The sequence below is a fragment of the Pipra filicauda genome, unplaced genomic scaffold, assembly GCF_003945595.2.
Source record: "Pipra filicauda isolate LSUMZ 115617 unplaced genomic scaffold, ASM394559v2 scaffold142_size1944046_pilon, whole genome shotgun sequence".
NCBI classification, from domain to species: Eukaryota; Metazoa; Chordata; class Aves; order Passeriformes; family Pipridae; genus Pipra; species Pipra filicauda.
In genome coordinates this window covers 139,257-151,531 of record NW_024103907.1, presented here as the reverse complement: position 1 = coordinate 151,531, position 12,275 = coordinate 139,257, and the positions used below count along the sequence as shown (strand labels likewise).

At 40.5% G+C, this 12,275-nt stretch overlaps 1 protein-coding gene across 2 annotated transcripts in view; it reads left to right on the top strand.

The window, feature by feature from the left end:
• Positions 1–12,275, top strand: part of NUP58 (nucleoporin 58) — a 42,577-nt gene continuing 30,302 nt past the window's right edge. For both annotated transcript variants that reach the window (XM_027713681.2, XM_027713680.2), the window contains exons 1-6: positions 1–281; positions 3,961–4,100; positions 5,420–5,458; positions 6,903–7,055; positions 8,106–8,240; positions 10,520–10,630. In XM_027713681.2, the coding sequence (XP_027569482.1) occupies positions 169–281; positions 3,961–4,100; positions 5,420–5,458; positions 6,903–7,055; positions 8,106–8,240; positions 10,520–10,630 (691 nt within the window). In that variant the 5' untranslated portion in view covers positions 1–168. The remainder of the gene's footprint in view (positions 282–3,960; positions 4,101–5,419; positions 5,459–6,902; positions 7,056–8,105; positions 8,241–10,519; positions 10,631–12,275) is intronic.

Here is a 12,275-nt window from a genome sequence, read left to right as displayed (position 1 = left end):
CCGCGCGCTTGGTGCCGCCGCTGGTCCGGAGCTGCGCCGGGCCCGATGCGGCGCTGAGGGGCCGCGACCCCCGACCCACCCACCCACCCACCCACCGACCCGGCCCCCGCCCCCGCCGCTGCCGGCTCCCGGCCCCGCTCTCCGGCTGTTCCCGCCGCCGCTGCCGCCATGTCTGCGGGCTTCTCCTTCGGCGGGGGCACCCTGGGCTCCGCGGCGGCCGCCGGTGCGGGAGGAGCAGGAGGAGCAGGCGGGGGCTTTTCCTTCGGAGCTGCCACGCCGAGGTAACGCGGCGCCCCCCCCCCCGCTTCTGGGCTCGGCCCTGCCCCGCGGCCTGGGGCTGTCGAGCGGGCCCAGCTTGGGCCCGTGCGTGTGTGAGGGAGCGGGTCAGTGCCGGGGGGGCGCAGGGCCCGCGCTCGGTGCTTCGCCCGCCCCCGGAAGGGCCGCACGGCCCTCGGTGCATCGTGTCTGCCCCGGCCCTCCCGCCTCCTCCGCTTCCCAGGCTGCGCCTTCAGTACATCGTAGGGAGCGATCTGTTCAGCAGCTCGTAGGAAAGGGAGCTGCTCTTCTCTTTTCGCTTTGTTTTGGCTCTGGGTGCCTCCCTTCGCGGTTCTTCCTGCCGTCCTGAGCGCAGGATGTACATCAGATGCCTATCCAGGTGCTTCTTGGCAGTCAGCCTGAGCTTGTGTGTGCGGTACGAAGCTTGTTGGTGTTGAAACCCTAATGTATAGCATTGAAAGGTGAAATTCCATATATCTTTGCACAGTTAGGTTCGACCTCGTGCTCTCTGATAGAACCTTGCATTTGGTGTAGAGTTTCTCGGAGTAAAAGGAGCACTTTGATGTGCATGTGGCATACAGCAGGCTCTGGACTAAAAGCATTATGATTTAGGTTTCTCAGAATACCTGGTAAAAGTAAAGGTAAGGAAGGAAAGTCTTGTTGCTGGTTTTTCCACCCTTTTCTATTTCTTTACACACAACTGTACTAGCAGAGAGTGTTTATTGTGACCAGCTTGTTGCTGTGCCTCAGTTGAAGATTAGGGCTGTTGTAGGGCTTTGCATCAGAATGTTTCCCAAATGTGATCAGGCAAAATTGATCACTGCAGTGTAAACTAAGCGAATAGGGTGGGCTACTCAAAGGAACTTTACCTGAAGCAGATGTATTTGGAAACACCTGTCAGAAGTGTCAGAAATTAGCATTGTGAGGGGAAGGGACAAGAACGTCTGGATCTGAAGCCCATGTGAGAAGGAACAAGTTTTTTGAGGTCCTCGTAATACTGTAAATTTTGTGGTCATTACACGTTGGTGACTTTTCTTGTGTTACCTGTGCTTGGTTTTGCTGGGAGGATTTGTTTAGGGTTTTGTGTGTTTTGGTTTTTTTTAATTGATATTTGTTTATTTTAATTCTCACAGTAAAGCTTATATGGACTTGGTAAAGAGTTTAGATTTCTTTTGCTTCATGCTTTTTTAATACAGGTTTCCTGTGATTAAAATGAGCAAGTTAAAATAATATTTATTTATTAAAAAGCAATTTTCTAAATGTACTGAAACAAGGCAAGCTCTTTTGTCTTGTTGATCTGCATTTGTTAAAAACTGCCTATTGAATTTAAATATCTTTGGTGATTTGTTTGTTTGTTTTTTTTTTCTAGCTGACACTTTTATCTCTTAAAAAAGCTTAATAGGTACTAATTAATAGCAGTATAGCACTCTGTATTTTTATTAATTTGTTTATTCTTACAAGCAGGGCCAGTCTTCAGGGCTGTTGGTCAAGGAGTGTCATAGAGGAAGAGGGCTTTTTACTGCTCTTTGAACATCCCTCTGAACTGGTTTTCTTGAGAATACATTTGAGACTATAAGAAGCTGTTCTTCTTCTGGGTTGGATCTAAGATGTTATTGCCAGGTGTTGGGAGAAAAGGGGCTTTATTGTCTAGTCCAAGCATAAATGTTGTTCATCAGTGTGATGAGCCCAAGATTATATTCTGTTGGCCCAAAACCTCTATGACATGCCAACCCCTCTAATTCCTGCATTGTACAAACAGCCATTCAGGTACTTACGCACTTTCTTAATTGATGTTCTCTTGTATGTTTTAGCCAGGTGCAATGCTTTGTTCCAGGTCTAAAATTGGTTAAGACTTGACTAGAGTGACCCAAGCTCCTCTTCCTTCCATCTGTGGGGAGTAGATAGTCCTTCTGGCCCATGCTTTCTCCTACGGCTGAAAATGCTGCCATTGCTTTGTTCCTACATTTTGAATCTTTCTATCTTAAAATCCAAGCCAAATGCCACTTCATTTTATTTGGGTTGGTTATGGTTTGGGGGTTTTTTTGTCCTCTTGTAGAGCTGAATTGCATAGTTTGTATCTTAGCTTTCTTCTACTGGAATGCTAAAACGAGGAAATTCTTCCCAGAAGAGTCATCTTTTCCTGGACTGGGAGAAGATGAGAAACATAAACTCTTGACTAGGGAGAGAAGCACTGTGTTATATGTTCAAGTTTGCAAGCAGTTAGGTCATGATACTGAAGTTTGGTATGTTGAAATTTTAGGAGTAAACAAAGCTGAAATGCTTTGAATCCTGTGGGACACCTAGGCATGGTGGGTCTGTGTCTTTCTAAACTCCTTGACTATTCTGCTTCCCAAATAACTTCTTTAAGAATAACTCCCACCTAGATTCTGAACTTGGAACCAACTTTTGCTGGGCTTGCCATAAGTGGTTTTATAGATGGCTTGAAAAGTTCTAATGCAAAAGCTAGTTATAGCCTTTTTTTTTTAAGGATTTACTTTTGGGTTTAACTTATATTAGGAGCTACCTTCATACAAAAGGAGAGAAGAGATAAAGGAACAGTGAGAGAATACTGAACACTTGAAACATAAAAGATTCCTTGACAGCTGTTGCCTGGAAGTCTGAATTGCATTTTTTTTCAGTGCTACTGTTATACTTTTGCAAAATGTGTCTAAGTTAGAGAAAACTTACCTTGTTTCTAAACAGACTCACAGATGGGAGCAGGAAGTTACTACAAATACATTATTCACCTGATCTTTCGTCAATTAAGAACAAAATTTTTAAAATCATAGACTCATCTGGCTGTGATTGGAGATAATAATGATTATTGTGTTCTCCTGTGTTTTGTACAATGACAGTGTGTTCTGTGCTACATGTAAAGCTTGGTCTCTACTTGGCATGAAACCTCTAAAATGCGTAGTTACCCAAAAGAAATTAAAAATGCTTAATTTTCCTAGCGATGACTGATCTCTGATTCTTTCCATCCCTTCACCTGTGAAAATAGCTCCGGAAGCTTATTTGTGTAACTTTCTGACACATAGACAGAAAAGAAAGTATGGTAGGCATGAGTCCTCTGTGGTTGGCACCTGTGTAAAAGGATAGTGTTTTGGTTAGAAAATTAATTCATACTTCAGTGTATTTTGATGGTAAGATAGGGCAAAGTTGTGCTATTGCTGTGTATGGTTCTGTGTCGCTGCTTATCACTTAAGAAAGACAGAAAGCAACACTGGTTGAGGTTTCTGGTCAGAGGTAACTAACTGGACTTGTAACCTGCTTTGAAAAGATCTTCCGGATTTGTTGTCATCTTTGTGCTTCCTCTAGCACTTGTTCCCCCATTTCAGTGGAACAGGGAGAATAATCAGGCAGAACTAATGAGATGATCTAACAGAGAAAAATTGAAATTTCCCACTGGTCTAGCAAGATCTAGCACTTCAGCAGGAGTTGAACAAATACTGGAGTTAGTGTCAGGGAAAGAGTGGGAGTTCGAGAGCTGTGGAAGGAAAAAGGGAAATAGGCTTCCTCTTTCTGTTTGTGAGCAGAAAGTGAGCTTGAACTGTCTTGCACAACTAGGTTGTTTGTGGTTTGAGAAAGTGAATGATGGCATTTTAAAGAAATTGAAATGAGGGGGGGTGGTGGATGTTTTCATTTGGAAATATAATTATTGCTAATAGTCTTATTTTGTAATAGCTCAACAGGAGGACTTAATTTTGGAACTCTGGGCTCTTCCACTGCTACAGCAACTACATCGGCTCCTTCAGTGGGCTTTGGGAGTGGAATTTTTGGATCAAAATCAACCACTGGCTTTACACTAGGAAGCACCAGTACAGGTAGAAAAGAATTCTTGTACAGCAGAAATTTGATTCAGCAGTAAAAAAATAAATTATATGTCCACAGAAACTGGGTCATTATAACGTGTTTACTATTTTACAGTAGTTCCGTAGCTCTGAGTATTACTTACATAGTTCTGTAAAACAGTTTAATTGAGCATCATGCAGTACCAGTGCTGCAGAAACACAAATGCAATTAGCAGAAAATTGCCTGGGCTATATGTAAATTGTTCCATAATTTGAATCCTGATGTTTTTTAGAAATCTAAGTCTTGAGTCCTAAGTCCAGGATGCTCAAAATTATGACGTAAGAATGAGTTGTATTTTGAACTAAAAAATATTTTAAAACATTTTGAAATTGTTAGCATTTGTAATGCAGTAAATGTAATCCTACAGTAGTAAACATTTCTGGATTTGTTGGGGGTTTTTAATGTTAGCAATACACATGAAGAAATTGAATAGTATTTTCTTAGGTCTCTAATTCAGCCTATGAACAGATAGCTTCTTATAGGAGTAACGGAGTGCAAAAGAGTAGAACTTCTCTGACTGGAAGTATTTTTCTTCAGCCATCAAACAGACGTAATGTATTTTACTTTGGCTCCAATATTGCTAGACAAAATAGTCTTTTTCTTCTTGTATGCTGCTATGAGTAGATAGGGAAAGTTCTAAGAACCAATCTACTATAAAATAAATTCAACAGTAGACTGAAAGCCTGTATTAATGTGGTTGACTACATTGGGGTAGTTTTCTCTTAGCTGTCAATGACTCTTCTGATATTCTAATCAGATGGTTTTTAAAATATGAGATGGTGTAACACTGTATTCAGAATAATCTCTTTAAATTACCAGTAGGGCAGAACCCTAAACTGAGACACAGGATTTTACAAGGAGTTTGGACTCTATAATCCTCTTCATTATACTGTAAATCTGCTGGCTTACGTGCTGATGTTATACACTACCGTATGACTGAAAAAAATACTTGATGGAATTACTAGTTTCCATTTTTTTACCTTCATTTGTTTGAAGTTTCATACAATTTGCTATTCTGCTGTGTTCAAATCAGCTTCATTGGTAACAGTTTCTTATAAAGAAAAATGTTTTTTAAAGTCAGTTATGCTTTGATTTGTGCTGCTGGTGCTTACAAATACTGTTTTCTGTGTTAGTGTTTTATTTTGAGCACACTACAGAAGAAAACTTGTATAATAGTTGTCTCATAATGTTGCATTATTTCAGTGTTTTGTTTCATGTTTGTTATTGTCATAACTTCTCTGTGGTCTTCAATTACTCTTCTTACTTTATTTATTTGTTCTCATTCTTAAAGCCGGAACAGCAACAACTATTGCTACAGGACTGACACTAGGTAAGGACGTAATTTGTATTTTAATGTTATACAGACACAAGAAAACCCCAGGAGGTAGATCTTTCCTGTAATGCAGAGTTAGTGATCATATCTGAGCATGTATATGCCAGCCCAAAAGTTAAGGCTGCAAACCAGAGTGAGGCCCTGCACTTCTGGGCACTGTTACTTGTTAAAGGGTTATTCAGTTCCTGTACAACAGTCACAGTGAAAAGTTAGACTTTGTTTTTATGTTCCCCTAATGAGCTTCATCCTTCAGCAGAGGGGAGGTAGAATATGTTATCAAAGAATTATTAATACAGAGTTTCTTGGTCTAACGAACTCTGTGTGGACAGGTCTGTTTGGTAATTATCTCTTTTAGAAGAATAAAGAGGGTTGAACTGGAACAGACTTTGAAAATATTTTTGGTTTCTCTGATGCACCTGGGGTGACTGTTTTTCAGCTGTCATTACAAATACGGGAATATGTGAGTTGTTGTTGGGTTGTTTTGTTTCGCATTTGGGTTTTTTTTCTTTTTAAACATGGGCTGCTGAGGTCTGAGGAGTAACTGAGCTTGAGTACCACAAATGTTGGGGATGGGGGTGGTGCTACAAGACTCACCGAAGTCAAAGAACTTAGGAAGCCATACTATAAATAAATAGGAAAAATAGTGTTGAATAAAGAAGCAAATGAAATGGGCAGAAGAAGGGAGGAGCAGCTGTTAACCCAGAAGAGACTGTGTGATGCATGGAAGCCAGTACTATGGACATGACCATTAATTCTTTTCAATAGCTGAATGAAATTATTTCATCCAAAACAAACAGCAGTTACTGAGAATACAAACAATGTGTTTGCTATTGTGGTTTCTGGATGTATGTGCACACTCCTCTTTTACTTTGGAGTATGGATTCCAGAATGTGAAATGTGTTCCTACCATGAAAACAGCACAAAGTGGGAACTTCTATTTATTTTACTTTAGAAGTATTCAAAAGCAAAGTTTGTGACAGTAACATCCCAACAAGTTTTCCTTGTTTGCAAATTGAAAGGATATGTGCATTCATTTTGGTATGCACATCCAATTGAGAATTTTTACTCTGTGTTTTGAGCAATACTGTTTTTAGCTCCAATTACCTATATTTGCATCATCTTCTAGATACTCTTGGTGGAAGCTCTTTTTTTTTTTTTTGTTACAGTTTTTTTAGATTGCCACTAGATATGATTGCCAGTCCATGATTAAAGCCAATGGGATCCCTAGAAATTCTGGAGCTAAAAATGCCTGTGCAATTGATGTAAACGTCAGAAATTTATTGGAAAGTGCTGTGGGGATAGTTTACGTGATGCAAGTGATCTTGCACACTGTGGTGCTCGTGATGGTTAAATGGGAAGAATGCAGAAAAGATGGTGAATTTAGCATTCATTCTCAAACAGAATGTTCCAAGAGCAATAATTGGTTTTGGGTTTCTTTTAGGCACGCCTGCCACCACATCAGCAGCTACTACAGGCTTTAGTTTAGGTTTCAACAAACCTGCAGCTTCAGCCACACCATTTGCTTTACCTGTTACTTCTACCTCAGCGGGTGGCCTGTCATTATCATCTGCTCTTACATCAACTCCTGCTGCAGGTAGGAAAATGTTTAGGGGTTTGGAGGGGTTTTGTTTGCTTTTTTTAACAGGAAATCTCTATTGTAAAACAGTTCTATGTTTTATTTTTTCATTATTTACATAATTTTATGGTCCTTAAATGAAAAGGTTCATTGGGCTTCTTGAGTTCTAAATTTGAGTACTCTAATACAGATAGAATTATGGCCAGTATGCCAGGTGATGTAGATACTATATAATCTAAGTCATTAGAATTGTAGCAAGAGCTACAAAGAGCAATAGCTGTTCGTCAGGTAAAATCATCTTTCATATTGTTGACCCCAGGCTGAAAGCTTCCTGCTTTCAATGGCTGTGAAGTTTGAAAAATGTCCACCTATTGCAGATGGCCTGAAATGGTTGACTAGTAGCAGAAATAAGTTTTTTTCCAAATTACTTCTCGTACTGACATACACCTGCTGTCACATTTAACTCAGCTGAACTGCACCATGCATGATAATAATTTAGACTGGAGTTTATTTTTCTTAGCCTTAGGAGACTGCATTTGAGCTCAGCTATCTGTGCCCTCTGTGCTCTGTCCCTTTATGCCTATGGTCTTTCTCTACTTGATTCTTCTCTGTCCTACCAAAAGCTGGGATGCTTAATTCCAGAAGATAGCTCAAACTACCATGAAAATGTTCTTGTATCATGTGTCTTGTGTAAATATTTTAATACTAAGCATAAACATTAAAATTTCATCATTTTAGTATAAAAATCAGTAGCATTTATGAGTTCCATTATGCTGTAAAGTAAATTCTGTGCCAGATTCTAGATTCTCTAGTGTTCGGGGGGACTGCCAAAATTTCTGTATAGTTGCAGATAAATATAGACTGATCAGGGTTATGAGGTCATATAACAAAATAACATATAATTCAAAAGTCTATGGCTGTGGTTGAAGAATCTGAAGGAAATAAAAATGTCTGAGTTTATTATCCAGTTATGATGAACATGCTGTTCAGACCTTTCAGTTATTTGAGGTTGTCTATGGACACATTTGAATGCAGTGTCTGCATGAAGCTGGTTTCCTTTCTCTGCAGGAACTACTGGCTTTACATTAAATTTGGGTGGCACAACTGCTCCAACTACAACTGCTTCCACAGGCCTTTCCTTAGGAGGAGCCTTAGCAGGTTTAGGAGGTTCACTCTTCCAGAATACAAGCACAGCAGCAACAGGTAAGTTAGTTTTTTTGCTCCTTCTGTCTCAAAACATTGAAATTTAGTGTGTGATTGTACAAATTCATAACTTAAGTTTATACAAAGTCTTAATCCTGCGGAATTGTAATTTTTAACAGTGCTATGGTTAAGAACAGTGTTGCTGTCCATGGACAATAAAAATTAAATCTGAAATAATTGGCTCCTTTCTTATTCTTAAATGTGTTTGTACTTAATACTTTTTTGAAATGAAAATGCAAGGAAATCTTTGTCATTGTCATAATTGACTCAAGGAAGTTGCTCATATATGGGAGAGGGCAATGATACGAAAATATCTATAACTGGAGAAGTTGAAAGCTCCTTATTTTGGTGGGTTTTGGTCTGAATAAAATCTTTTACTGTTAATGTTGTCATTTCATGGCTTCCTGTTTTTTTTCAGCTCTAGAGGAAGAATTTGTGGTTTGTTGTAGTTTTGGTAACACTGCTCTTAAATGCTCTTAAATGAAACAGAAGGATAGTTATGCCATCATAGAATGGTTTGGGTTGGAAGAGACTTTAATGATCATCTAGTTCCAACCACCCTGCCAAGGGCCGGAGTGCCATCCACTGGACCAGGTTGCTCATGGCCCCATCCAGCCTGGCCTGGAACACTTCCATAGATGGGGCATCCACAACTTGTCTGGGCAACCTGTGCCAGTGCCTCACCATGCTCGCAGTAAAGATTTCTTCCTAATATCTAATCTAAACTTACTCTTTCAGTTTGAAGCCATTCCCACTACCCTGTCACTATCTGCCCATGTAAAAAGTCGCTCTCCCTCTTTTTTGTAAGCCTCCTTTGGAAGGCCACAGCGAGACCTCCCTGGAGCTGCCTTATCTCTAAGCTGAACAACCCCAGCTCTCTCAGACTGTCTTCATAGGAGGGGTGCTCCAGCTTTCTGAGCATCTCTCTAACCCTCTGGGCTCACTCCAACAGGTTCGTGTATTTCTCGTGCTGAGGACCCCATAGCTGGATGCAGCATTCCAGGTGGGGTCCCTCGAGGGCAGAGTAGAGAGGCAGAATCACCTCCCTCAACCTGCTGGCCATGCTGCTTTTGATGCAGCCCTAGGATATGATTGGCTTTCTGGGCTGCAAGCACACACTGTTGGCTCATGTCCAGCTTTCCATCCACAAGAGTTCCCAAGTCTTTCTCCTCAACGCTGCTCTCAATGGGTTCTCCCAATCCGTATTCCAATCTGGGATTTCTCCCGAACTAGGTGTAACACCTTGCACGTCATGAGGTTCTCATGGACCTAATTCTCAAGCTCGTCCGGGTCCTTCTGGATGGCATCTGTTCCTGCTGTTGTGTCAGCTGTACTGCTCAGCTTCATGTCCTCTGCAAACTTGCTGAGGGTGCACTTGATCCCACTGCCTGTGTCACTGATGAAGATATTGAAGAGCACCGGTCCCAAGACAGAGCCTTGAGGGACACCACTCATCACTGGCCTCAGTTTGGACATAGAGCCATTGATCATACCTCTGGCTGCATCCAGCCAGCCAATTCCTTATCCACCAAATAGTCCACCCTTCAAATCCATGCTTCCAATTTGGAGATAAGGATGTTGCTTGGGACCATGTCAAAGGTCCCAGACAGAAGTCTAGGTAGATGACAACAGTCAGTCTTACCTTGTCAGCAGTTGCAGTCACTCCTTCATGGAAGGCCCCCAAACTGGTCAGGCACAATTTGCCTTTAGTGAAGCCATGCTGTCTCTCAAACTGCCTGCTTGTCTTGCATGTGCCTTAACATTACTTCCATGAGGGTCTGCTCCATGACTTTTCCAAGCACAGAGGTGAGGCTCAGTGGTTTGTAGTTCCCCAGGTCTTCCTTTCTCACCTTTTTAAGAATAGGAGCAATGTTTCCCTTTTTCCAATCACTGGGGGCTTTGCCTGACCACCGTGACTTTTCAGACATGATGAAGAATGTCCTGGCAACATCATCAGCAAGTTCCCTCAGGACCCTGGGATGCATATTATCACAGACTTATGGCTATTCAGCTTCATCAAGTGGGCTCAAACTGGCTCTTTGTTAAAGTTAGTGATCTAATTAGTTACCAAGTAACATGAAGAAATTGCATAAAACACTTATGTAAAGTTGTATGAAACTTCATGCAGTTTGCTTTCTTCTCTGCTTATTTTGCATGTTTTTCAATCCAAGTGTAAATGGATGCTGAAACTGTGAGCAAGGTTATATATGCTTTTAGTTTAAAATAAGTTTGAATTATCAACACTTGAAGTGCAAAAATGCTGTTTGGATTTTTTATAGGACTTGGGCAGAATGCTTTGGGTTTGACTCTGGGGACAACTGCGGCTCCTTCAACTACTGCCAATGAAGGTCTTGGTGGCATTGACTTTAGTAGTTCTTCAGACAAAAAGAGTAAGTTTTTTTTAAAATCTTCTTTTTTTTTTTTTAATTGAGAGAATTGTCAGAACACTACGGCAAAGACACCATTTCATTGTGTGAGGAGTGGGGAATTGAAGCTGTCGACTTTTCCTCTCCCTTACAAGGCATTTCAGTTAAATTCATTCTTTGATATTGTGCTTGTACAGAAGAACAAGATCTTGTGTGCAAATGCAATGTAATGTAAATGAACTTATTTATGTAAAAATAAGTGTAGGCTAGTGTCATACTTGAGAACCAGGATCTCAACCCTTTAGCTTTCAGGGAGTGAAGACTCACAGGGCTGCTCGCTGAGATGCCGTCGCAGGTTTCTATAGAGCTCTATGTCAGATTGTCACTAGAGGGAGGAACAGGGCTGTTTAAGTAGTGCTAATATGAAAAGTACTGCTTTGAAATCAGCGTTCTCCAGCTGTAAAAGATCTTAAACTTGGTTTCTTCTTTTGAAAGCCTGCACAATTAAAATGGACTAATTTTACGTGTTATTCTTCAAATCTGTGTTTCTGATGGTGCCTAGTTCTATTTGATACATTCTATCAGATTGTTATAACAAGTTACAAAAACTTCTGTGGTAGCTTCAAAATACTTAAGTAAGGAACTATTGAGCATTGATATGTGGACACTTAATAATTTGTCTTGCTTTTATACTTCCAGAGTAAGCTTAACTAAAGCTGATTCTAAAATGTGCATTTTCTCTGGTGAATCAGAGCTGTTAATTTAATTTCTTGATTTCATTTAGGAGTGAAATTTTGAATTGGGTATGCCAATAGCTAAAAGAGAAAAAAAATATAGAAACTCTATGAAACCATTTTTGCAGAGTAACATAAGTTGTGGAGAGAGAGGTCTCCTTACTTGTAGAAGAGAGGGCATATTGTCTGTCCAAAGTGGAGTGCTCTGCATGATGTTGGTTTTGGTGTTAATTACCGAAACTGGGAGTGGTGAAAAGCTTTGATTCCTATGTACTTGTGGGATTTCCATTACTATAATACTGGGATATCACAACGCTTCCATAACATAGAAGTGTCATGAAAGGAGACCAGAGAACCACAGTCTCAAAATCTACTTTGGTAGTAGTGTCATTTTTTCATCTCTTAGGGGAGAAACTTGCGTGAGTATCTGAATTGTCCTATATATTGAAGAGTGGAACCGTGTCAGTCGGACTGTCAGGATAAGCAGAGATCCCTTAGCTAAGCAGTGGGAAATGTCAAAGGAGATTGTGTTTTTTGTGGTTTTGTTTTAATTTAGGAGTGTTTCTCATAATGGCTAGTGCTGGCTTAAGCAGCCCTGACAAATATCCCTATTTAGGTGCTGCTACTTAGTTCTGTCAGTATACTTGTTAGTACTACTATATGAGGAACTGTGTTAAGGTTTGAGAGTGGTGGTTTCTATGATTTTGAGGTTTTTATTTCTTTTTTCCTCATGAAAAAAGGAAGCAGGAGATGTGGCTAGGAAAGAAAAGTACCCTAGGAATCCCAGGGCAGATGGGGACTAGCACCTATATTCTCTCCTCTGCAATTGGTTATAAAAGCTTTTCCTTCTAAAAACTGACTGTCCTGTATTTCTTTAAAATATGGTTGCAGGAAAAAAAAAGCTGTTCTAATTTTTACTCATGTATTGCTAAAAA